This window comes from Labeo rohita, chromosome 5, assembly GCF_022985175.1.
Source record: "Labeo rohita strain BAU-BD-2019 chromosome 5, IGBB_LRoh.1.0, whole genome shotgun sequence".
In the NCBI taxonomy this organism is placed as follows: domain Eukaryota; kingdom Metazoa; phylum Chordata; class Actinopteri; order Cypriniformes; family Cyprinidae; genus Labeo; species Labeo rohita.
Genome location: NC_066873.1, coordinates 35,291,766 through 35,319,421, shown reverse-complemented (window position 1 = coordinate 35,319,421; position 27,656 = coordinate 35,291,766). Strand labels below are relative to the sequence as shown.

Here is a 27,656-nt window from a genome sequence, read left to right as displayed (position 1 = left end):
TTAATGACAGAATTGTCTTTTTTGGGTGAACTATCCCTTTAAATTGATCAAAAATCTAGTGATTAATATATATATATATATATATATATATATATATATATATCCTTTATTTTATATATATTATATATATATATATATATATATATATATATATATATATATATAAATTATCACTTTTTTGATGATCAAAATCTAGTGATTAATAAAAAATTATATATATATATAGTGATTAATAAAATATATATATATATATATATATATATATATATATATATATATTTATTAATCACTAGATTTTTGATCAATTTAAAGGGATAGTTTTTATATATATATATATATATATATATATATAAATATATTTTTAAAATATATTTTTATATTATATTTAATAATATTTTATATATTTTATATATATATATATATATATATATATATATATATATATATATATATATATATATATATAAATATATAAAATATATATATATATATATATATATATATATATATATATATATATATATATATATATATATATATATATACAGTATATATATATATAGAATAAATAGAATCAATTAAAATCAACATATTTAAATAATAATAAAAATAATAATACATCAATTATTATTAAACCGATTTTTTATTGCATTTATAAAGTTTGGTTAAAAAAAAAATGCAAACCTTGGGGAACAGGGCAGCCATTTCATTCACAGCCACATGTATTCTTTCTGCGCAGGGTATAAAGCTATTGGAGGAGAAAATGAGAGATACTGTATTAAAAAAAAAAACATCAGAGTTTGAAGAGTGAAAAGTAAGATAAACAATCAGAGGGTAAAACTTTAAAGGCCTGTTCACACCATCAATGACACTGTAAATTTAATAGCAGAGTTTGCACTATTATAATAACGACACAGAGGAACAATATCATTGGAATCACTTTCAAAAGATTTTTTTCTCAGCTAATAAATAATAAAACCACTGACAGCCAATCAGAATTCATCCTGCTTTAAGGAGCTTGAGCATTTGCAGTAGCAGATAACAACTACAGCACACACTAAAGTGAAGTGTATTGTGTTTTGTTTGGATTATAATAGAGTTATCGCTATAGTTCTTGATGTGAATGGGCCTTAAAGCTGAACATTTACCCTTTCATGGAAAATACAATTTGTCCATAATATTATACTGTATACAGATATTTTTGCGTCTTTTAAAAATACCTTTTGTTGAATAGTAGTGATTTTTATTCCAGTCTGACATATCATAGTTTGCAGAAAAATGACAGATTTATAAGAAAATGTAATGTGTTGCAGTAAATTCTGTGTTAGAATTTCTGTGCAAAAATCCACCAAAAAAAACATGCAGATCTGTTTAAAAAACGTTAGTTGTGGAGCAGATGTGATCCCCCCCATTGCTAATACATTTTTAAGTGGGTAAAACATCTTTTAAAAAAATTGAGTATTATCTTTAAAACCACACAGCTTATTTTGCAATGAAATACAAACCGGTGCAAAACAGAAAGGTCAAAAGTTAGATGGATGTCAGTACAAAGCCTTTTCCTAAAAGAGAAACCAAGTGCACCAACATGAGTTCCTGCAAATAAAGGTGAAGTTTAGAAGACAATGCAAACTGACACAAGCCTTCGGCATTAGACACAGCAGCGATCATGCGTATCCCATTCAAGTTCAGATTAGTGGGTTATGAAGTTATGAAGAGAGAGGTAGAGGTAGACACTGTGCCTGTGAGGCAGGGACAGAGGCCAGAGTACCAGGAGGCAGGGTTGGTGGGGTTGGCTGGGTGGGGAGCTCTTAGGCCGAGGGACTGCATGGGAGACGGGGGCTTGTCTGCCCAAGGCACCAGTGTGCTGAAACAACCCAGACTGTGTCTCAGTCTGCGGACACTCTCCCTCTGTTCACATGGTGCACTGGTGAGGAAAGAGACAGATCGGGACCCAAACAGAGCGTGGCCCCCGATGGGACAGACCCCAAATGATGAACACAGACAATTGAGAACAGACAGACAATGGAGAAGGTATGAATGGAGGAACTAATTCAATGGATGGGAAAGAAGTGATTTTCATAAACAGCCATTTTCCATGGACAGGGTACAAAAAAAGCATATTATGCATTTAATATATAAATATATACATAGAGTTGAGGTCAAAAGTTTACATACACCTTGCAGAATCTGCAAAATGTAAATTTTACCAAAATAAGAGGGAGCATACAAAATGCATGTTATTTTTGTATTTAGTACTGACCTGAATAAGATATTTCACATTAAAGACATTTACATATAATCCACAAGAGAAAATAGTAGTTGAATTTATAAAAGTGACACCGTTTACATACCCTTGATTCTTAATACTCTGTTGAATTGTTTTGTTTTTTTGAGATAGTTGTTCATGAGTCCCTTCTTTGTCGTGAACCGTTAAGGTGCCCACTTTCCTTCAGGTCCCACACATTCTTTGGTTTTTCATCATTTTTGTGTATTTGAACCCACTCCAACAATGACTGTATGATTTTGAAATCTTTTCACACTGAGGACAGCTAAAGAACTCATATGCAACATTTATAGAAAGTTCAAACGCTCACTGATGCTCCAGAAGGAAACACGATGCATTGAGAGACGGGGGTTGAAAACTTTTTGAATTTGAAGATCAGAGTAAATGTATCTTATGTAGATTCTGAAGGGCAATAGTAAGTGAAAAAAATATGATATTTAGGCAAAATAAGAAAAATGTACACATCTTCATTCTGTTCAAAGGTTTACACCCCTGGCTCTTAAAGCATCATTTTTCCTTCTGAAGCATCAGTGAGTGTTTGAACCTTCTGTAATAGTTGCATATGAGTCTCTCAGTTGTCCTCATTGTGAAAAGGTGGATCTCAAAATCATACAGTCATTGTTGGAGATGGTTCAAATACACAAAAATGCTGAAAAACCAAAGAATTTGTGGGACTTTGGTGGAAATTTTTTTTTTTTTGTGGGATTTTTCTGAAGAACAGCAGGCAGTTTAACTGTTCAGGACAAACAAGGGACTCATGAACAACAACAAAAAACAGCTGTGGATCATTTAGGTAAATTATGTAAATTATATGAAATTCTTATTCAGGTCAGTAATAAAAGTAACATGCACTTTGTATGATCCCTCATATTTTGGTAAAATAATTAACATTTTGCAGATTCTACAAGGTGTATGTAAACTTTTGATTTCAACTGTATACTGTTCAAAAGTTTGGGGTCAGTAAGATTTTTTAAAAACGAAACTAGTACTTTTATTCTGCAAGGACAGTAAACTGATAGTGAAGACATTTATCATTTTACAACAGATTCCTATTTTAAATAAATGCTGTTCTTTTGCTCTTTTTATCAGTTTTTAACACTGATCATAAGAAATGTTTTTTGTCCTAATTAACGTATTAGAATGATTAATGAAGGACTTAATGAAGACTCAAATTCAGCTAGAATAAATTACATTACATAAATTAAAAATCAAATCAAATAGAAAACAGTTATTTTAACATATTTTAACTATTGTTTTAATTTTTCACAATAATACTCTTTTTATAAATAATTAGTAAGAAAACATTTCAATGGCAGCATATATATAAATGATTAAAATTATTATAAATTCAGTATCATTATAAATATATACCATATATAAATACAGATGACAAATGTAGACTAAAACTATCACACGGTAGAGACTTGACTTGGAGATTGGCTTATGTTTTCCATATGTATCTGTTTTACCTTTTTTTTTTTTTTTTATTATAACTTGATGATTTGCAATCAAAACTGAAATTTGTGTTAAAAACAAAAAGTTAATTCTTGGTTACAGTTGAGAAGGTGAAGATTGGACAGCACTTGATGTGTTTAATACTAGCCACTTCTCATGCTTTGGTATTATGTTGCATTCATCTGAAATATCTAAGTGTTCTCGCAACTAAAAACATTGATTTGTGTCTCTAATGCTTTAAACAGATTAAATATATTTAATTAAAATGATGTCATCTTTTGCTCATCCTAATGTCATGCAAAACCTATATGAGTTTCTTTCTTCTGTGGAATATAAAAGATGATATTTTGAAGAATGTTGGTGACCAAACAGTTTTGGTTCCCATTGACTTGTATTGTCATTTTTGTCCATGCAATACAAGTCAGTGGGAACCAAAACTGTTTAGTCACCAACAATCTTCAAAACATCATCTTTTAAGTTCCACAAAAGAAAGAAACACAGGTTTAAAACGACATGACGGTGAGTAAAAGACGAGTTTACATATTTTGGAGGACTATCCCTTTAAAGAATTAGAGACGATGATAACAGATTTTTTTTATTTTTGGGTCAGCTATCCCCTTAAATTAAATAATGCAAACACAATTTGTAGCCTACTCATGGAATGTGCCAATGATTTACATATGAAATCGTTAAATAATGGCCAGAAGTTAACAAAAGGGAGAAGGGAGTTGAATGACTTCAGATTCTTTGCTGCCATATATGATGATGGAAGAAATAGAAGATGGGAGATGTTGACATTGGACGTCCTCTCACCTCTCATGCTTGTTCTCCTGCGCAGCCCTCAGCAGTTCCTGAATGTTCTTGGTGATCTGCTCTGTTTTACGGATGACGTCTTCAGTGCTGGGCAGACTGGGGTCGGGCTCACATTCGTGATCATCCAGCTCGGGTATAGAGCCGCTCTCCCCCATCCAGCCGCTGCTGCGCAGACGACATCTACGGCCAAAGCTGCAAGGAGGGAGGAGGTAATATAAATGGAACTAAGGCGTCAGGGATGAGTAATGCTTGATGCACGGTTACTTGATGCCTTTAGAGCATCATTAGCCTGTTTCCTCACTTTACTTGGCTAAAAGCAGAGGACAGGCAGTTCTTATTTTCAGAGGGAAAAAAGGCTGGTTTTGTTTGCCAGCAGGATTTGAGACAGGAGTTATTTCAGGTCATAAAAAGGAAAGTGGACACGTACCCGGAGTCATCCAGATCAGATTCGTTAACAGTGTTATCATAGTCACCATCAGACACACTGCTCTGCTTGTCAAATCTGGAGGCCTGAAGAGACAGGAAAGGATACAGTAAAAGAACACGTGATGTCACAAAATACAATGAAATTGCCGGCGATGGAATTGGAAATATCAAGATGTCTGGTGGTTCATATGAAATAAACTAATTCAACTGAACAGTCTGCATTAATTGAATAGTTGGTAGAGTATAAGCAAGCTTTTAGCATTAGATTCATTAGATATAACAGGCGTTAAACTCTGAAAAGCATCACAAAGTGTGAAATCCTTAGGCGAGCAAACAAATTATTTTTAGTCTGTAAATGTGGTTAAAAAAAGTGATTATTTTCTCCATATGTTTGATGGATGGCCACTGTTACACAGTGTACTTTGGATGTTGGTATCTAACATGGCGTTAAAGGGATAGTTCACCCAAAAATGAATATTACCCCATGATTTACTCTAACTGAAGCCATTCTAGGTGTATATGACTTTATTTTTTCAGACGAATACAATCAGAGTTATATTAAAAGATGTCCTGACTCTTCCAAGCTTTACAATGGCAGTGAATGGGTGTTGAGATTTTGAAGTCCAATAAAGTGCATCAATCCATCATAAAAGTGTTCCACATGACTCCAGGGGTTAATTAAATGTCTTCTGAAGTGAATCAATGCATTTATGTGAGAAATATATAAAATTTTATAAACCGTAATTTCTAGCTTCTGACGTATATGCGTGTTCACGAGAGAGTGTCGTTCCAATGAATGACGTGGGACAAAGGCGTAGCATAAGCTCGAGTGAGAAGTGACAAACGCGGAAGCATGGAGAAAAGAGAAAAACAAAACACCATTTGAGAATTAGAAGTACAAAATGAGGACTTGTAAAGAGAAATGTTGGAGGATTTCAATATAAGCCAAGAGGAGACTGGTTTTCCTTTGTTGTAAACAAAACTTGGTTCTCAAGAGACTAGCATTTTGTCACCTTAGCTTGTGCTAAACCTTCGTCCTACATCATCCGCTGGAACACTTAGTGGAAAATGACGGTTTATAAAGTTTTAGTTATAGATATTATTCATACACAAATGCATTGATTTACCTCAGAAGGCCTTTATTAACCCCCCAGAGCTGTGTGGAGCACTTTTTATGATGAATGGATGCACTTTATTGGACTTCAAAAATCTCAACACCCATTCACTGCCATTATAAAGCTTGGAAGAGCAAGGACAATTTTTAATATAACAGATTGTATTCGTCTGAAAGAAGAAAGTCATATACACCTAGGACGGCTTGAGGGCGAGTAATTTATATGGTAATTTTCATTTTTGGGTGAACTATCCCTTTAATACCAAGGTCATGGTTTTGACTACTAGCAAGCACATATTTACAAAAAATGTATATGCAAAATATTGCACTACTTTTTAAGTGTTGTTTTTTTTTTTAAAGAAATGAATACTCCAAGGATGTATTACATTGATTAAATAGATAAAAAGTAACAAGGACAATAAATATATATATTTCAAATAAAAGAAACATATTTAAAATGTGAACTTTCTATTTAGTCATTCTATTTTAAGTCATTGGATCCCATTGACTGCCATTATATGACTAACAGACTGCAACTGTGAGACTTAAAAAAAAATCTTTGTTTGTGTTCTACTGAAGAAACAAAGTCACCTACATCTTGGATGCCCTGGGGGTAAGCAGATAAACATTAAATTGTCATTTTTGGGTGAACTATCTCATGGCCGCACATCGAAGACTGACACTGAAGAGAAGAAAGTGTTAAATAAAGTCAATATTTTGGTTCTCTATGCACACAAAAAGCATTCCTGTAGCTTCATAACATTATGGTTGAACCACTGATGTCACATGGACTATTTTAACAATGTGCTTGCCTATCTCTCTGGGCCTTGAACATGTCAGTTGCACTGTTGTCTATGCAGGGTCAAAAGGCTCTCTGATTTTATCAAAAATGTCTTAATTTGTGTACTGAAGATGAACAAAGGTCTTACAAGTTTAGAGCAACATGAGGCTGGGTAACTCATTTTTGGGTGAACTATCCCTTGTAGTCCAGTGGATAGATCATCCTTGTTTTGAAGCAATGACCAGTGGATGCAAAAACTAAACTAGCTATTAAACAACTCGTGTGTCCTCAGGGGTTAAACTCATGGTTACAATTAAATCTAGGTCATGGCCCAGATCAGCGTATTCCTTCACAGTGCAGTAAAGCATTTACAGTAAAGATATTTGACAGTCTCACTGGAGCATGATTCACTGTGCTCAAGTATAATGAGGTAATGGGGTAAGATGACAGCAGTGCTCTGACCTAGGACATTACTAAATTAGTGTAAAAGAGTACTGTATCAATGTTATTGTCACGATGCTTGGAGAACCGCCACATGATGTCGGAATAATCAAAAAAATGTTCCACTGAACACGCTCGCAGTCAGCTGTTTGTGCTTCGGCTCTAGACACATCTCCTCGTACACAGGTACAGTTGAGGTCAAAAGTTTACACCACCCCCTTTTATAATCATTAAAAATGTTAATTATTTTACCAAAATAAAAGGGATCTTACAAAATGCATGTTATTGTTTATTTAGTACTGACCTAAGATATTTCATATAAAAATGTTTACATATAGTCCACAAGAGAAAATAATAGTTTAATTTATTAAAAAAAAAAAGACCCTGTTTAAAAATATACACAATTTTTTTTTTGTTTAGTGATAGTTGTTCATGAGTCCCTTGTTTGTCCTAAACAGTTAAACTGCCTGCTGTTCTTCAGAAAAATCTTTCATGTCCACAAATTCTTTGGTTTTTCAGCATTTTTGTGTTTCTGAACCCTTTCCAACAATGACTATAGGATTTTGAGATCCATCTTTTCACACTGAGGACAACTGAGGGACTCATATGCAACTATAACAGAAGGTTCAAACACTCACTGATGCTTGAGCCATGGGGTGAAAACTTTTTGAATCTGAAGATCAGGGTAAATTTAACTTTTGTTTTCTGGGGAAAAAAGTTTTCACCCCAGGGTGATTAAAAAGATTAAGAAATTGAACAACTGAATTTAATTGTCAGATCAATGCATTTAAAAGAAAAAAAAAAACCTGAATCATTGTCATGCTAAATATTCACAGACAAAATGTGGCTCTCCAAATGCTAAATAGCCTTAAACAAGGGCCAAAATGCACGCATACACTCAGTGACAACAGAAACACTCATCTAAATATGGCTGTAATCTTCACACCCATATGTAAACAAGCTTATCCTGCTCATTTACATATCAGTTTCATTATTGTGCATTTCTTCTTTCTACTCTCAGCCCAGAGCATGTAGCATTGCAAGTCATTCTGAAGAGATGTGTGAGCAGCAGCAGTGGACAAGCTTGAGCAGTGCACCCTGGGATTGAAGACAAGCTATGAAATGTATGTGCTATATGAGAATGAAGGTGATAATGATGGCAGAGATACGTATCATTTGAAAACAGCAGCCCCCGAAGGGTTGGCGGAGGGACCGTTCATGCACGGTGATGCGTGGAGCACAACAGGTGTAAGAGGAAAAGGGATGGATGGGAGTTGAGGAGGCAGAGGATGAGTTTGTGAAGGAGGGTGAAGAAGTGGTAAAGGGTTCCGGGATCTTTCGTCCGGTCTCGGGAGGAACGGAGCACGTGAGGATGTATTTAACCCTTTGCACAGGTTCATCCCGCAAACAGGATGGGGAGGATGAGGAGGAGGAGGGGAGGAAGGGGAGGGAAGAGGAGGTGGCCACAAACACACCCTTTGCGATCTAGAAAGGCGTGCAAATAATACTTAAGAGAGAGAATGAAAGATTCATGATAAAAAATAAATAAATAAATAAAAAAAGCAATATTGTTTAAATGCTTGGCCATGATTGAGAGCCTTGGCTAAAGAACAAGATAGAGTAACTTTAACTTGATGTTAATAACAATCAAATAAAATAGTAGCCAGTCTATAGTAATAATTTTGGTAACACTTTACAATTATTATTATTAACATATACACACTACCATTTAAAAGTTGGGTGTCATTAAGATGTTCTATGTTCATCAAGGCTCCATTTATTTGATTAAAAATATAGTAAAATAGTAATATTGTGAAATATCATTACAAATTATTAAAATATTATTATTATTAAATGTTTTCTACTAGAATGCAATTTTATAATGCATTTAATTCCTATGATGGCAAAGCTGAATTTTCAAAATTTCATTACTCTAGTCCAAATCATTCTAATATGCTGATTTGCTGCTTAAGAAATATTTCTTATTATCAACGTTGGAAACAGCTGTTCTGCTTAATATTTTTGTGGAAACCATGAAATTTGTTTTCAAGATTCAGTGATAAATATAAAATTAAAAACAGCAGCATTTATTTGAAATCGAAATCTTTTGAAATGTTAAAAACACATTTATTGTCCAATTTAAACAATGTAATGCACTCTTTCCAAAAGTATCAATACTATAATAAATTACTATAATATTAATTAAATATTAATAATTATTACACTAACAGTCAAAGATTTGGACAGTAAGATTTTTTATGTTTTTTAAAGAAGTCTCTTCTGCTCACCAAGCCTGCATTTATTTGATCCAAATAAATTGATTCCAATTTTGAAATATTTTACCATTTAAAATAACGGTTTTCTATATGAACATATTTTAAAATGTAATTTATTCCTGTGATTTCAAAGCTGAATTTTTTAGCATCATTAGTCCAGTCACATGACCCTTCAGAAATTATTCCAATATGCTGATTTGCTGCTCAAGTAACATTTATTATTATTATTATTATTATTATAATTATTATTATTATGTTGAAAACATTTGAGTGGAATTTTTTGAAGACTGGAGTAATGATGCTGAAAATTTAGGTTTGATCACTGAAATAAATTACATTTGAAAAAAATATTCAAATAGAAAGCAGTCATTTTAAATACTAAAAATATTTCACATTATTATTTCTTTTGCTGTATTTTGGATGGAATAAATGCATGATTGGTGAGTAGAAGAGACTTCTTTAAAAAAAACATTAAAAAAAAATCTTACTGTCCAAAAACTGTGTTCATTTCTTAAAAAACAAAAAAACAAATCATAATTTTAATGACCCCAAACTTTTGACTGGTAGTGTATATCAAAACATTATAAACATTTAATATTAGTTATTTGTGATGAACACTCATGAAGTTTTATAGAACCCAGCACATATCTGGTGTTAAATAATAATGACTGATGAATGAAGTTTGAACATCTGCAACATCTGCATGCATTGAAAAATAATCAGTATCATTAATATGCAGTAAAAGCAATGAAAAGCCATAGAGTTAAGACATTTTTTTTAATATCACCACTCAAAAGGTCAGTGAAAAAGTGAATAAGGAAATGAAATAGGAACTTACATTGTAAAAAGACAACTGAAAATAAAATACTGGGCATTTTACATCAAGATTATACTGCATTTTGTGAGCTAGAGTAACTGTGACATGTACAAAAGATACTTTTATGGTTTAAAACAATATAAAAAACAATGAAGTGCACTAAGTAACTTTTTCCATTCTAAAAATGTTGCATACCTAAATAAACACTCAATGCTTAATGTTTAAATTGATGCACACTTATGCTTTTTCTCCAAATAATGGACACTGGTACAATATTATCAGTTATACTGGTCAGCAAAACACTAATGAAAAATTGCTTAGTGCACCTTTTATATTCTAACTTGAAATGAAAAATATAAATTATATGTACCAAGTTACATAAACCAAGAGACTGTGTGACTTGTGCATTGAGTTGGCTATTAAGAACTCCCAACTGACACATGAAATTGAAACAGGAAACAGAAATATGCTGAAATAGCTGCTTTGCGAGCCAACAGGATGCAAAGTGAAGTAATACATTGAGTAATCCAAAACGTGTATTTTGGAAACTCTCATAAAGCGCTGAGAACTGAAGCATGCTGGAACACAGAAGAAAAAGAAGGAGAGAAGGCAAGAGGCAGGTTTTTACTTACATAGGTTGGGAAGGGTTGCAGGGTGGGGAAGGTCTCCTCAGGGTAAGGGGTCTCTCCCTTGGGGAGAAAGGGCTTCAGACCAGAGCCGGTTTCATACATAGACATGGGGCGGCTCGCCCGTGCAGACAGGTGGCGTTTCAGGGCAGAGGAGGAGGAAGAGGAGGAAGAGGAGGAGGGACTGGAGGGGTTGGGGTGGTCAGGGCCGCCGGGGGCCTGATAAGGTTGTTGAGCGGAGACCTGCCGCCTGAGAGAGCTGTTCTCGCTTTGCAGAGACTGCAGCTGAAGAGAAACACGAGTAAGCCAGAGAAACGCAGAGAAAAGCAGAAAATGTAGCAAAGCTGAGCTTACAGGAAAAACTATCAATGAATCAATAAATAATGATCAGTTCAAAAATTCCCACCTAGAGTGTCACCCACTACAGACCTACACAAAAAAAGATTAAATTAGTCTTAGCCTTTTCGGTAACACTTTGTTAGTTAACATGAACTAAGAAGGAACAATACTTCTACAGCATTTATTCATCTTAGTTAATATGTTAATTTCAGCATTTACTAATGCATTACTAAAATTACAAGTTGTGTTTGTTAACATTAGTTAATGCACAGTGAACTAACATAACTGTTTTATTAACTAACATTAACAAATATTAATAGTGTAATAAATGTATTGCTCATTCGTGTTATTTGATACATTAACTAATGTTACCAGATGACATCTTATTGTAAGGTGTTACCGCCTTTTCTATCTCATAAATAAAAAAGAAAAAAATTGTTGTTCAGAGAAACCTTGCTAGCTTTTTTTTTTTTTTTTTTTTTAGCTCTTAGCATTTATAAAATATATATAATTTTTATTTATATATTAATTTTAATCTTAACTTGATTGTAAGGCCAACCAGAGTATGTGTTTTTTGTTTGTGTGGTTTCAGCTGTTCATATATTTTCTCATAAATTTTTAATACATTTTAGTACAACTTTTTTGTGAATGAATTTTTTTCATGAAAATGTTTGTACAGAGATTTTATGCACAAATTTACGTTTACATATTCTTAATAAATGAGCTCCAATATTACCAAATTGTAGTGAAAAAAAAAATAAAAAATGAACCACATCATATTTTGTACTATTTAGTTTGATGAAATAGATTTAAAATCTGGCATATGTGACCCTGGACCACAAAACCAGTCCAGGATATATTTGTAGCAATAGCCAAAAATACACTGTATGGGCGAAAATTATCGATTTTTCTTTTATGCCAAAAATCATTAGGATATTAATTAAAGATCATGTTCCATGAAGATATTTTGTACATTTCCTACTGTGAATATATATATAAAAAAATCTGATTAGTAATATGCATTGCCAAGAACTTCACTTGGACAACTTTAAAGGCATTTTTTTTTTTGCACCCTCAGATTCCAGATTTTCAAATAGTTGTATCTCAGCCAAATACATTAATGGAAAGCCTATTTATTTAGTTTTCAAAAGATGTATAAATCTCAATTTCAAAAAATTTACACTTACGACTGGGTTTGTGGTCCAAGGTCACATATGAGAAATTAATATTATTAATACTAATTAGCATAATATCCACCTTTTTAGAAAAGGATTCTCCATTAAACTGCAGGGGGCTTGTGAGTTTGCGATCTAAAAAATCCAATTACAAATGAAAATAATTGTCAAATTTGAATAACAAAATAATTATACATTTTTTTTTATTAAAACCAAATTAAAATGTATAAAATAAGACATTTACTTAGATCTTACACAAATATTTAACTTTTGTAATTAAGAAAAACTGATGAAAAAAAATAACTAAACACTTAGTGAAACTTTAAGGAAACCATTATATGGTGTTGCTCAATAAATCCAAACTTCTTAACAGCAAAAAGTCCAGTTTAGCATGCAGGAACTGGTAGATGCAATGTCTAGACATGCTCACAGAACAAGCGCAAGTTAGGCGTGCTTAAGAATCTACAGGGAGAGAGACAGAGATTCACTCTGCAGCTCAGAGAAAAGCCAAAGAGATTGAGCCAGACACACTGGCTAGGATCAGAAAGGAAATGTGGAGCGTAACAAGCCTAAAGACTTCACTCAAGATAATATGATTTTGCCCATCTCTATTTTTACCCAGTCAGATGTTCATCCAATGCCAAGCCACACAGTTTTAATCACACAATGGCCTAATTTTTCTAATCACAAACATTTGTAATACTATTGAAGAAACATCATATATAACGTTTTGTGTGGGAAATACATATAATTTAAAACCACTTTCAAATTGTCAAACATTTTTAGCAAGTAGTCAAATCTTTAACAACACAACTAAACTAGTTATATGTTCTTTTATGAGAGGACTGATGGTAAACAGTCAAAACCATTCATAACTAAATCTTTAAAGTACACCAATCACCATTTTTGACTATAATTAAAGGAGAAATGCAACAGGAAGGCTGTAACTGTAACTTTTAGGGACTGCCCTTATTTTATAATTGAGAAAATGACTACACAGTTACAGTTTGATTTCTGCATGACTATATTAAACACACTTCAATGAGTGTGAGCAAATTCTTTCCAATTATAATTTTTCATCTTACAGAATAATCCTTACATTAGTTTTAAATAGACAAATAAAGGATTTTTAAAACTATTTTTAAACTGAATTTATAGTAAAGGCCTGAAAGGCCCCAAATTCTCCAAATCATAATCATTATTTTACAGTCACTCAATTTCAACTCTGATTTGCATTCTGGAAACTCTTGTAGAATGTACATACTTATACAAACAGCCAATTAAAATGAGTCATGCTGATGCAAGAGCCAACTTATAAATCAGGTTTGTGGTTAGGGAGGTTAGCATGCCAGCTAATCAAATGCATTCGAATGCCAAACAGTCAGTATGTTTTGTTTTCACTAATACTGTATGTCTTTTCCAATGGTTTAGTGGTCAAGGTCATGCTGGTTATTTAAACACTACAGTAGTTATTACAGTATTATTCTGACATCAGCATTCCAGAGGATTTTTAAGAATCGGTCAATTTTGCCCCCTCACGTGCGAGAAGAGGTGCGGGTGTTGGGGTTAGACAGTCTTGTTTTGTTTAGCTGCTCTGACCAGGGCATTCAGCGCTCACTGCTGAATCTCTGGTACCTTTTTCTGCATTAATCTCAGCTCTTCACTCAGATTACTGTTGGCCTTCATCAGCTCCTGTATTTTGGCCTCCGAGGCTGAAAGTGCATTTTTCACTTCCAGAAACTCCTGCACAGAAATCGGTCCATCGGACAGATCAGAGTCCAGACTCTGAGGAGAAAAGAAGCAGGAAAGCCGACATGTGCTCATCTACACTGTGGTGGCAAGAATGGCACAAGACAAAGTTCTGTAATCTTTACAGGTCTACCTTCGCTCTGTCTGCTTTGCCCACTCGTAAATCAGTGTCAGTGTCCTCGTCGGATGCCACGCTGTCATAATCTGGCTGGTCGATTTCCTGGCTTTCACTTCCGTGACGACTACCCGTGCTTTTGAAGAACACTTCAACATTGTCTATGAAAAAGTAGACACGACAATCATGAAACATCAACTTTAAAAGAAATCAAACAGTAATGGCTGGTGTGCCTGTATGCAGGCTGTACCTTTAGGACTTGAGACAGCATTCCCCAGCTGGCGTCGCTTTGCATCACTTAGAATATCAATCACAAGTGTGGCGAATTCATGAGCGTTAAACCTTGCCAACTTTTGTCTTCCCTGTAAAAGAAATTAAGTGATGATTTCATTGCATATTCATTGTCTGAACAACTAATTGGTCTTTACATCATTTGCTCATTAACAGATCCCCTCCAGTGAATGGGTGCCATGTATGGAAGCCCATTTCCACCACTCAACTCACAATTGCAAGAAAAAAAGTCAGAATTGCAAGATACAAAACCACAATTCTGACTTTATAACTCGCAATTGTGTTTATATCACGCAATTCTGAGAAAAATAGAATTGCGAGTTTGTATCTTGCAATTCTGACATTATAATTTGCAACTGTAAGTTTATATCACACAATTTAGAAAAAATAAAAGTCAGAATTGTGAGTTTGTATCTCCCTCTTCTAGGAAAAAAGAGTCAGAATTGTGAGTTTATATCATGCAATTCTGAGAAAAATTGTATGTATTGTGTTTCTTTATAAACAAAGAAACATTACATAGAAATTTGAAACAGCATTTCATGACCTTTAATACCTTTTTAATGATAGATTTATTTCTTACAAAAATTTTATATCACACAACTCAGAAAAATAGCCAGAATTGTGAGTTTGTATCATGCAATTCTGAGAAAAACAGAAAAATTGCGGGTTTGCTGTTTGTCACGCAATTCTAAGAAAAACAGCATTGCGAGTTTCTATCACTCAATTCTGAGAAAAATAAAATTGTGAGTTTCTATCATGCAATCCTAGGAAAAATAATACTGTGAGTTTTATCTTGGAATTCTGACTTTGTAACTTGCATTTGCGAGTTTATATCACACAATTCTGAGAAAAAAAGTCAAAATTGTGAGTTTGTATCACTCAATTCTGAGAAAAAAAAAAATTCAGGATTGTGAGTTTACATCAGGCAGTTCTGAGAAAAACAGTCAACTGTCACAGATCTAAGAAAAATAGAATTGCCAGTTTATATCACGCAATTAGGAGAAAAAGTTTATTATCACAGTTATTGTGATGTTTTTATCAGCTGTTTAAACTCTCATTCTGATGGCACCCATTCACTGCAGAGGATCCACTGGTGAACAAGTGACGCAAAGCTAAATTTCTGAGGGTCAGTATATTTTCAGCAATTTAAAAAAAAACAAACAAAAAAAAAAACTATAAATACGCAAATCTGTCATTTGTGGTTTGGTTCAGTGCTTCAGTGCATAACAGTTTTAACGCCATTTCCCCTTTTATTAATTTTGTGACATCTGTTTCGATGTTCGTCTGTCACATTTCTGCATGTTGCACTTTTAGCTGCAAGCACTGCATACAAGGTGTTATAAAACGTCACATGGCAAGTGCCATATCTTTATTTCCTGTTAAAAAGACTTTAGTAAAAGCGCAACTACTGTCTGTTCAGAACTCGCCTGGTTTCGTGTTGATGAGTACTCTGGGTTCACAGGAAGGAAAGGCACAACTGTTGTCTCCGTTACCAAGGTGCTGTGGTTCTGAGTGGCCAGCCAAACTGCACCAGATACAAAGAAAGCGCTCATATCAAAGAGTCGCGCTTTGCACTTGTATAATGTACATTTCACAAGTCAGTTCTTTCCATTATTCATCACATGCTGATTATCTCACCTGCATCCGTCTCTCTTCGATCCACTTCATCGTACACATCCATTGCCAGCTCCTCAAACAAATGATCACTGAGCTGCAATCATATTAGAAGAATTACATTAGTCATCTGTGCTTTCAGTGGTTGTAAAACTATATAAAGGCATGTCCGGAGGCTGGTTAAATAGCAAATAAAGATGCTGTCTTTTATATTAATGACTGGCAGATAACGGTTTTGGGGGTGTTGCGGCACTTTAAAGGCCATCTGCTTCATTGAAGCTCAACGGTTTCCTCTGTGCTTAGCAGTGTAACAAGCTATAGTAGTTAAACTACAGTCAAGCTATTTTTTAATTATACCTACACTACAATCTACTAGCAAAATGTAAATATTTAATGTGGTAATGCATCTAATTTAGATGCATCTAACAAATGGCATCACTTATCTCTGTAATCACAGTAGCATTTATCTGGTACTAAACAGCAAGGATATGGTTTTGAATTTTGGTCGTACATTGTATTCATGTAGATCGTAAGAGATTGTACTCAATTTCAGAGAAAATAAGGTGACCACATTTTAGAAATTATTTAATTCAATATTTTGCTTAACATATCAACTTAGCATAAGCATAAGTTAGTTTATTATGTCTGAATTATGTATTAATGTCTGAATTAAAATAAATTGTTTTGACTGATTTACATTAACTGATTTACATTACAATCCAAACACGCTGATTCACTAAAAACACTCTTCCTAAAGCTACTGCACTGAAATATGTCATTAAAATTAACAGCATTATTACATTTAGTTAGTTATTCCCCAATACTGGTGTTTAGTCTTGTTCTGTTTGGCAGTCAAGCATGATGTATTAAAATAAAATAAAATAAAAAGAGCACTCACAGACTGCAGTTTCCTTTTTGCAGCTTTTGCAAACTCTGTTAACTCCAGACTGCTATAAAGGGGAATAAAATTGTAAATAATATAAGTTTCCTTAATAAGTAGCTTTATTAAAAACTAGAGCTGTCAAACGATTAATTGTGATTAATAGCATACAACATAAAAGTTTGGGTTTGCCTAATATATTTGTGTGTACTGGGTGTAATTATTATGTATATACAGTGCCCTCAACAAATATTTGTCACCCTTGGTAAATATGAGCAAAGGCAGCTGTGGAAATAAATCTGCATTGTTTATCCTTTTGATCTTTCATTCATTCATTCATTCATTCATTCAAAAAAAAAAAAAAAAAAAAAAAATTAACAAAATCCCAACAAAATCACAAAATTCTAACCTTTCATTGAAGTAAAACAATGGAAATTGGGGGGAAAATTTCATGATCAAATAAACATTTTTCTCTAGTTCACGTTGGTCACAATTATTGGCACCCCTAGAAATTCTCATGAGTAAAATATCTATGAAACATATATTCCCATTCATATTTACATTTTTTTTAGCACACCAGGGTGGAGCTAGGAGCATGAAACTGTCCAGCCATAACTTCCTGTTGCACAGGATTTTAAATATGAGGAACACAAAGACCAAATTCCCTTAATTGTCCATCACAAGAAGTAAAACCAAAGAACATAGTTCTGATATGCAGAACAAAATTACTGAGCTTTACAAAATAAAAAGTGGCTGTAAGAAAAGAGCTAAAGCATTAAAAATATCCCCAATTCCACCATCAGGGCAATAATTAAGAAGTTCCAATCAACTAAAGATGTTACAAATCTGGCTGAAAGAGGACGTGTGTCTATATCGTCATAATGGATGGTGAGAAGGAGACTTTGTGTGGCCAAAGGCTCTGGGTTAGAAATCTTATAACAGGCTGTGTTTAGATATTCCATCAGGACAATGATCCAAAACAAACACAGAAATGTGTCACTGAGGACAAAACAAAGCTTCTGCCATTGCCGTCCCAGTTGCCTGACCTGAAGAGGAAAAGCACCAACATGGAACTGGGAATCCGAAGGATCTGGAGAGATTCTGTATGAGGGAATGGTCTCTGATCTCTTGTCAGGTGTTCTCCAAACTCACCAGGGTTTATAGGAGAAAATTCAGAGCTGTTATCTTGGGAAAAGGTGCCAATAATTGTGGCCAACATGAACTAGAGAAAAACATTTATTTCATAACGAGATTTTTTCCCCCACTTTTTCTCTTTTTACTTCAATGAAAGATAAGAATTTTGTGATTTCTTTTAATGAAAGATCAAAAGGACAAAACAATGCAGATTTATTTCCATAGCTGCCTTTGCTCATATTTAACAAGGGTGCCAATATTTTTTATATAATTTATATTATATATAAATAAAAATACTTTGTATATAACATATTTCTCTTAAATATATACACTAATTTGTGTGTATTTATATATACATAATAATTACACACAGTACACACACATATATTAGGCAAACTCAAACTTTTATTTTGTATGCGATTAATCGCAATTAATTGTTTGACAGCCCTAAAAACCTGTAAAGGCCAAAGATAAATGGTGAAATTTAATTTGCAATAGCCATTCTCTATGTAAAATACTTACACGTTTCTTTTCCAAAGACAGCACAAAAGGAAATGGCAAGATATTAACGTTAAATTACGTCAATTTTAAAAACCTGTTTGGATTGCTATTATAGCCATGCGGGGAAGTATTCTGGGATGCAATCAGCATTACTCCGTGACCAAAACATGACTAAGCACTCCTCTTGAAGAAACTTTTATAAAAATGGTACTAGTTCACACTGGAAAACTTCAGAATGCATTAGATTATTACTACCTGTCTGCCATCTGTGGTATAATGAAATGCTGTCCGTTCTTGTGATCTGAAACACAAAATGTATTGACAGTATTGACATACATGGTTTAACACTTCCAACTGATAAAGATGCACTCTAAAGCAATAAAATGCATCAAGCTGACTTCAACATCACTGTGGTATTTTATTGAGCCATCTGGCGCACTCAAGACCATAACCCGCTAAAGCAAGAGCGTGCTATAAACTGGCTTCATCAGCGTCTGCAGCCCCGCAGCTGGATATCAAAACATCAGCTCTCATCATGATAGCACACATCGCTCTGTGCTCTGACTCACCAGGCTTCCGCCCACAGAGATAGAAGGCCAGCCTGTCGGTGAGCTCATACTGTATTTCCACCAGTCTGTCTGCCAGGTCCTGATGGCCAGCTTGCCTGATTACAAACAACACAATGACGTTATGACATATGGGTTTTTATTTCTGAACGTCGGGGTCCTGTGCCAAATGCTCCATTCAGCCCTTGTGGTCCCTCTCAGAGTCTTCTGTAAAATGTGCACCAGTAATAGAGCACACAGCAGGCCTTCTGAATCATATAATTACAAACCATGGAGCAGTGTTATCATTAATTAAAAGTTATAAAAAAATTGTTTTTGGTAATATAGGTATTATTATTGCTTACCTTGCATAGTGGATGGGCGTTTTGCCAGTGGAGTCTGGAGCACCAGGGTCCGCCCCATAAACACACAGGAGCTCAGCCTGGCAAACTTGTCCTGCTTTAGCAGCAATGTGCAACGGAGTGTTCCCTTTCTCCTGTTTAAACCAGTGCAGAACCGTTAAAATTGAGTAGTACGTTTGGAGAGCATTTTTTACGGAACTGAATATGATAAAAATAAGAGATCAGAGGTTTTTACCGGGTGGAAGTAGTTGGCTTGAGCCCCAAGCGACAGTAACCGCAAACACGTCTCAAGATTGCCGGTTCTCACGCTGGAGTGAAGTTGCTGCAGATTCAAAGACAATGTACGTCAATAGAGACATTTCAACAAGTCTGACAGAAGACGACTGCACCAGATGGGTATTAGATGTGCCAGAGGAACTGTTTAATCTACAATTCAACAATGCATGTCAAGTCTGAAACAAAAGTACTGTAATGAAAGCATCAAATATTTGAAAGCACTGAACAACGGAAATGAAGAAGAATGTCAACTGTAAAACAGGCAACTCTTTCCTTACCTTGCTTAGATCAGCGGCTGCTGTACTGTCGTCATCTCGACAGGGTAAACGATGGACAAAAGCCAGCATTTGATACTTTGATTTTATGAACTCTGTTTTGTTAGGGCTTTTTGGGTGAGAGAAACAATGGAGCTATTAGAGCCAGTTAACACTTGAAGGAGTTGACATATTTCAGCCACTACCGTTCAAAACTTTGGGGTCAGGTAATTTTTTTTTTTTTTTTTTTTTTTTTTTTTGAAAGAAGTGTTAAAGAAGTCTTATGCTTACCTAGGCTGTAATTATTGCATTAAAAATACAGTAAAATCAACAATATTGTGCAATATTATTTTAATTTAAAATAAGTATTTTTGATTTTAATATATCTTAAAATGTAATACATTTGTGTGATGGAAAATAGGGTTGTGCCGACAGACAATAGTCAGAGATATCGCCTGTTGCTGATGTCTTTGACGATAGCAAGACGATTATTATTATTATTTTCCGTCAAAAATAGACTAGGCACCTAACTTTAGCCATGCAGTGAAGAGAGCCGCTTCTGGGGCGCTTCAGAAAATTGCCGCCAGGTGGCTGGTATAAACACAAGCAAGCATCGACTAGATTAGCCGCGTCCCAGAGCCGGTGCCAGGAATAACAGCAGAGCCTGCTTTTTGAATAACTAATGAAATGTAAGCATTAATAACTTAATGTTTCTATTAAATTGTTATGTTAAACATAAATTAAGTCATATTGAAAACCTTAGGCTGCCTTTAGCCTTATGTTGGTTCACTTTCCGTTAAAGGCACAATACGTAAGTTTTCGCCGCTAGAGGTCGCAATAACAGAGGCGAAGCTCGATGACGCAATGACGGAGCATGGAACATTGGGAGATGTCGTTTTCACAAATCATGCACATGTATTACTTTTTTTATTAACCTGTACATTTAATAACAGAATTTTATGTCATCATAATGAATTATCTGCAAAGAGCATTAAATTTTATTCAATATTAGCCTTTTACTGATATGTGACTATTTGTCATGATTTGGCGGGTAAATGATGCGCATTTTTACGTGTGTTAAACAGTCGTTCTAAAAGTAAATTTGAACGAACCCACAGTATTTGCAAGTATGGCTAAATGTTTTTGTGCAGCCCATACTGTATTTAATTACATTACCATAGGTTTGCTCCCCAGACTTGATAAAAACTAGGGATGCACCGAATTGTTGGCCACCGAAAATTATCGGCCGAAAATGGCATTTTCGGTTTTTGGCTGAAAGAGAAAAACGGCTGAATATATATATATAAATGTATAAATGTGCGTTCCGCTCGTGTACCGCTACTCATGCTCACCGGAAAAACAGAGTCTGCTCAAATAACTCGCCTATAGGAAGTTTCTATGTAGTTTCTATGTAGATCTGCATGCTGTAAAACTACAACTTCCGCATTTGTTCACGCATGTTGCCATAGTATCATAAGCGGAAACCGAGGATAGCGTGTATATTGCATCAATGATAGACGACAATGATTCAAATACGTTGAGATAACGTATGTACACAACTGCGTGAAATATATAACACAACACAAATATTTAATTTATTTCACAAAAATAATATAACACAAATATATAACTCCCTTAAAAATCATCAAAAGCTGTCAGTGTTGTTCATCGTGATCTCACAAAGTTCCATTATAATCAACGAAGCTCTCTACACTGCACACTTAATCTCTTATTTACACTCTCTCTACGCTTTGCTTATGAAAGGATTCGTGAGATATGTCTGTGATACATTATTCAACGTGGCAAAAACACGCAGAAACCTTTGAAGCTCCCCTCAGCACAAACACAAACATGCTGATCGGGTCAGTCGCACTGCTGCTCCTAAATATTTTTTCATAGTCACACGCAGTAGCAAATGCGACTGAAATGGTCACACTGTAGAGCCCTGTAAAACTGTCTTTACTGTCACTTTTGATCAATTTAATGCATCGTTTCTGAATAAAAGCATTCACATGCATTTTACTGACCCAAACTTTTGAATGGAAGTGCATACCAAGCAAACATCTTTCTATTATGTTTAAAAAACAGAAAACGAAAAAGACTCACTGGACTTTATCCTGAGGATTGGGTTTGCGTTTCCCGCTCGTGATGGATGACGGGTCCAGCAGGGTGTGCTCCCATATTGCATTAGCACCATTGTTGTATAATGTCTGAACCATCTGTGAATGAAAAAGAAATTGAGGGCATACATCACAAGACAAAAATTCATTATGACAACATACTCTTTTAAGTATGTTTTGTGAGTCACATTCTCTGTTGGAAAGCCCTCCAGTGAGGTCGCACACCAATAAACCATTTTCTTTCCATTCAAAAGCCTCCACTGATGGATTAAAAAACCCGGATCTGTAAATAAGAATGTGGAAAAATGTACTATACAAAGACACAGTAAATGAACAGAGGCATTACTGGATCAAAGCTATCAGTCATTTAGATCAAAAGAACAGGAACTTTAGAGAAAAGATGCTCCAGGCTGCACAAGTACACAATACTGTGACTGTTTTTTTATGTTCTAATTAGAATAAGAGGCCACAAAACTAATGGCTATTAGATCGCCTATGAATTTTGTTTTTTTTGCTCATTTTTAAAGAGTTAGTTCACTTCCAGAATAAAAATTTCCTGATAATTTACTCACCTCCATGTCATCCAAGATATTCATGTCTTTATTCCTTCAGTCGAAAAGAAAATAATTTTTTGAGAAAAACATTCCAGGATTTTTCTCCATATAGTATTGCTAGATAAAACCCTATTCCTCCGCTGGGATTGTGTAGAGCCTTTTGAAGCTGCAATTTGGACCTTCAACCTATTGGCTCCCATTGAAGTCCACTATATGGAGAAAAATCCTTGAATGTTTTCCTCAAATACATCCTTTCATTTTTGAATAAAGAAACAAAGACATGAACATCTTGGATGACATGGGGGTGAGTAAATTATTAGAAAATGTTTTTTTTTTTTTTTTTTGAAGTGAACTATTTCTTTAAATTAATCAAATGAATTTGCATACATATGGATTTAAAAAATAAAAATTATAAAGAGAAAATAAAAACGTCTTTATTAAAAATTTAATTTTAATTTTTAAATTTTATTTAATAAACATGTATTTGCAGTTTCACTGTATCTGCAATTCTCTTCATTTCTTATTTGCCTACTGATTTAAGACCATGAATAATGAAATTTTAATTTTATTTAAATTTTTAGCACATACAGTACTAGGCAGACACTTTTTAATAATGAACTGGATCATGAATTTTTCATTTTAATTACCATTTGATCAAACCATTTAAAGGGATAGTTCACCCAAAAATGAAAATTTAATGTTTATCTGCTTACCCCCAGGGCATCCAAGATGTAGGTGACTTTGTTTCTTCAGTAGAACACAAACGAAGATTATTAACTCAAACCGTAGCAGTCTGTCAGTCATATAATGGTAGTCAATGGCTACCAAATCTTTAAGAGTAAATAAAACATACACAAACAAAACCAAACAAAAACTCGTGACAATACACTGATGTCCTAAGACACGAAACAATTAGTTTGTGTGAGAAACTGAACGGTACTTAATTTTTTACCTCTGATTCACTGCTATGTCTTACTGTCCTGAGCGTGACATGTGTACGCACTCTGGCATAGTATACCCAAGCGCCGGAAGCGATCTGCGCTTATACGTCACTCATTGTTTACACTTTGCACAGAGATCGCTTCCGGCGCTTGTGAAAACTACGCCAGAGCGCGTACACGTCACGCGCCAGATGCTGTGCATGCGCTCAGGACGGTAGGACATAGCGGTAAAAAAAATTCTATAAATACTGTTCAGTTTCTCTTGTCTTAGGACATCTTTGCATCGTCACGAGTCATAGGGTTTAATTTGGTTTTGTTTGTGTATGCTTTTTTTTTACTCTCAAAGATTTGGTAGCCATTGACTGCCATTATATGACTGACAGACTGCAACGGTTCAGTTAAAAATCTTCGTTTGTGTTCTACTGAAGAAACAAAGTCACCTACATCTTGGATGCCCTGGGGGTAAGCAGATAAACATCAAATTTTCATTTTTGGGTGAACTATCCCTTTAAGACTGGCATAAATACCTTGTGATCTGTATACTTAATTTTAACCACCTATCTGGAGCTTCGAACACTTGTTTCCAACCGCAGTATTCAACTAGTTTTAGGACTTACTGGACAAGCTGGTATATATACAGTATGTACAGGACAAGTTATTTATAGAGTATATAAAAGTGGACCAAAGTTTGCAAGTTGAGTAAGGTCCAAAATTTATCTACAGTATTGTTGGTATCAACATTGGCCATTAAAACCCATATGGGTCGACCACTACTTTAAAATGTGCCTGAGACTAAAGATGATGACTATAATGCCAAAAAGTCTCAGATGACGCAGAGTGGCCAGTTAAAAGATGGTTCACCTTAAAATTTAAATTCTGTCTATGCAGGGTCAGAAAGCTCTCAGATTTCATCCAAAACATCTTAATTATTGTGCTGAAGATGAGAGAAGGTCTTACAGGTTTGGAACGATATGAGAGTGAGTAATTAATGACAGAATTTTCATTTTTGGGTGAACTATCACTTTAAAGGCATAATGAAAGAGTCTCAGAGTTCAGCTCACCTGTAGCTGAGTGGGCGGCCAGGGTGTGTTTGACAAATGCCGCACTTGTGAGTTGTGGCGACCCAGACTGCGGTGAACACCGCAGCACCCATCACATATCAGAACTCCTCTGTTCACAGACGCCCAGCGAGGATCTAAGGGATCCCAAGGAAATCAACAGATTAACAGGAAGTAAACAACAGTGTGTCTCAGCAGCATGTCAATCAGTGATCGATACACAATAACACTAATGGAGCTTTTTGGCTGGTGCTTGAGAATGAAAACAGAAACACAATACTTTTAAAAGGCTGATGTAAGGAGGATGCTTGTTACAAGAATGCACTGACGAAATGTGCTTGTCTAGTTTAAAATCTAATTCAAAAAGTGCAGAATGCAGTCAACATGAAATGGGATCTTCACACATTACTTCTTGAACTTCTGGAATTGATTATATTTTAAACATTTGAATGAACTTCAGATGCACAAATGAATCATATCATCATAAATGTCCACTAAGAAAGCATGTTTTGATCTGTATTATTATAGTTAAATAAAACTAAAACCATAAAAAAAACATTGTCACTACTTGAAATAAAAAGATCATTGAAATGAAATAAAATATTAAAAATTAAAAATTAAAAAAAAAAAAAACCTGAAATAAAATATTAAAAACTTACTACAGCTAGTTGGCAGGGAAACAAGTCTCATTTTCATTTAGTTTAACTTGATGTACATGAAATATAAATTAACACTATATAGACATGCAAAACAATAATGAAAATGACAGAACCACACAAAATTAATAAAACTTTCAAACAAAAACAGAGAGAAAAAAATAATTAAAATAAATATTTAAACTAAAATAACACTGAAATAACAGTGTTTTGATTTCATATTAAAAAATAAATATGTTTATTGTAAAATGCACTTGGTGTATACAGAGTACCTTTTAATTTATTTATGTAAAGTATTAATTTATTTATGTTCCACTATAATGGTCTAATAAACCATTACTTTTAGCAGAAATGCTCATTATCTGTAAATATGAGCATTTGACCTTTTCCTAGAAAAAAAAAAATGTAGCATTGATATGTATGGAATGTAACATATGACAACAACAAAATGCAGTGCCGAGTTCTTCCTTATAAGGTCACAGTAGCAAGGGTTGAATGTCATCCTTTCATGTACGGCTGTAAACGCGCTAACTTCCTCTTACATACACATGCCTCAAACCACAACAAATGCTAAGCAGCTGAGCTTTACTTCCAGGGTACGAGCAGGTGACTGGGAAACACTGCGCGGCTTTATTTTCACTACCTTATTATTATTTGAGAAGATCGTCTACTGCAGTGTGATATTAATTTGGTTTAACTGCAGATTTTACGTCGATCAAGTGGCAACCCAGTGCAGTTTAAAAAATCTAAATCTAATCAGTATTGAAATTTTCATGTAATTAACAATGAACTGAACATATCCAACAAATTTAGTATAAAATATGCTGAAAAGGATTTTTATAGCATTTGTAAATGCATAAACAACAGCAGAAGAGTGATTCACCACCATAACACATGAAATAAACACAGGCCTAAATATTGCAGTGGTATTATCACCTAAATTTTTTCATCACTTTGCTATATTAAGCACACTATATGGTTAGCTGCAACCTGTGACCCATTTTTAGGTCACAAACCACCAGTTGAGACCTATCCCAAACCGCTCAGAGATCCCCCACTACTACTACACTACACAAACTCAACGACCCAGAGACAGAATCTCTGCTCATAAATTAACACTTTTCACTGGCCCTTGTCCTTCATGGGCGTCCCATACCAAGCCAGTTTTTAATAGAATATGTCATAGTCATTCCTTCACTGAGTCATGATGCCAAAGCAGTGAAAGTGGGGCCAACCACACTGGACCTATGACTAATGCGTCTGAGCAGCCCGAGACGTGTTCATATTTTCAGCAACGTACCCTTCCCCCCCCCCCCACAACTTTTCCCGAGGGCAGATTCCGTCCAACTTGTGATTTCACTTCCTTCAGAAACAACGATGTAAGTCAGCGCATGAGAGTGTCAGAATTCCCCAAGAACAGAGTTTTGAGGATTTTATTTTCACACTGATTACAGGCCAACACTTTTTCTAATTAATGTTAATAAAGTGCATTTTTATATTCTTATACATCTTTTAACCCTTTGGTGGTCTTTGGACATTTTTTACTTCATAAAAACGGTATAAAACATATACACACACACACAAAAACATAAATAAATTAAAAAAAAAAAAAAAAAACTATTGGACTTTTTTTTTAGAAAAGGCTAAATGATATTAAAAAATAGCCACACTTTTTATCTTTGATATAAAAAATGACTGGCCTAAGAAATTAATACAAAAAAAAACACATTTTTTGCCATGATAAAGTAATTATTGATCATGTCTAAATATATATCCAAATGCAAAACCTAATAAAAGTAAGTATTTATAGTTGAAGTCAAAAGTTTACACACACCTTGCAAAATCTGCAAAATAAGAGGGATCATCCAAAATGTTATTTTTTAATTTAGTACTGACATGAATAACATATTTCACATAAAAGATGTTAACATATAGTCCACAAGAGAAAATAATAGTTGAATTTATAAAAATGACCCCGTTCAAAAGTTTACATACTCTTGATTCTTAATACTGTGTTGTTGCCTGAATGATCCACAGCTGTGGGGTTTTTTTGTTGTTG

The 27,656-nt window shown here is 34.4% G+C and overlaps 1 protein-coding gene across 5 annotated transcripts in view; it reads right to left on the bottom strand.

Moving 5' to 3' along the window:
* The window catches only part of git2a (G protein-coupled receptor kinase interacting ArfGAP 2a), a 33,085-nt gene that overhangs the window by 3,199 nt on the left and 2,230 nt on the right, over positions 1-27,656 (bottom strand). The window contains exons 2-19 of one of the 5 annotated variants that reach the window (XM_051109728.1): positions 24,945-25,078; positions 22,375-22,487; positions 20,293-20,398; positions 19,974-20,060; positions 19,742-19,872; positions 19,401-19,495; positions 19,087-19,132; positions 17,215-17,266; positions 16,341-16,413; positions 16,130-16,227; positions 14,662-14,773; positions 14,430-14,572; positions 14,183-14,332; positions 11,040-11,318; positions 4,980-5,062; positions 4,553-4,744; positions 1,769-1,924; positions 685-748 (exon numbers count right to left, since the gene is read on the bottom strand). In XM_051109728.1, coding sequence (XP_050965685.1) covers positions 685-748; positions 1,769-1,924; positions 4,553-4,744; positions 4,980-5,062; positions 11,040-11,318; positions 14,183-14,332; positions 14,430-14,572; positions 14,662-14,773; positions 16,130-16,227; positions 16,341-16,413; positions 17,215-17,266; positions 19,087-19,132; positions 19,401-19,495; positions 19,742-19,872; positions 19,974-20,060; positions 20,293-20,398; positions 22,375-22,487; positions 24,945-25,078 — 2,114 coding nt within the window. Of the gene's footprint in view, positions 1-684; positions 749-1,739; positions 1,925-4,552; positions 4,745-4,979; positions 5,063-8,697; positions 8,800-11,039; positions 11,319-14,182; positions 14,333-14,429; positions 14,573-14,661; positions 14,774-16,129; positions 16,228-16,340; positions 16,414-17,214; positions 17,267-19,086; positions 19,133-19,400; positions 19,496-19,741; positions 19,873-19,973; positions 20,061-20,292; positions 20,399-22,374; positions 22,488-24,944; positions 25,079-27,656 lie in introns of all 5 variants that reach the window. The other 4 variants (XM_051109733.1, XM_051109730.1, XM_051109731.1 and 1 more) reach the window with 4 other exon arrangements.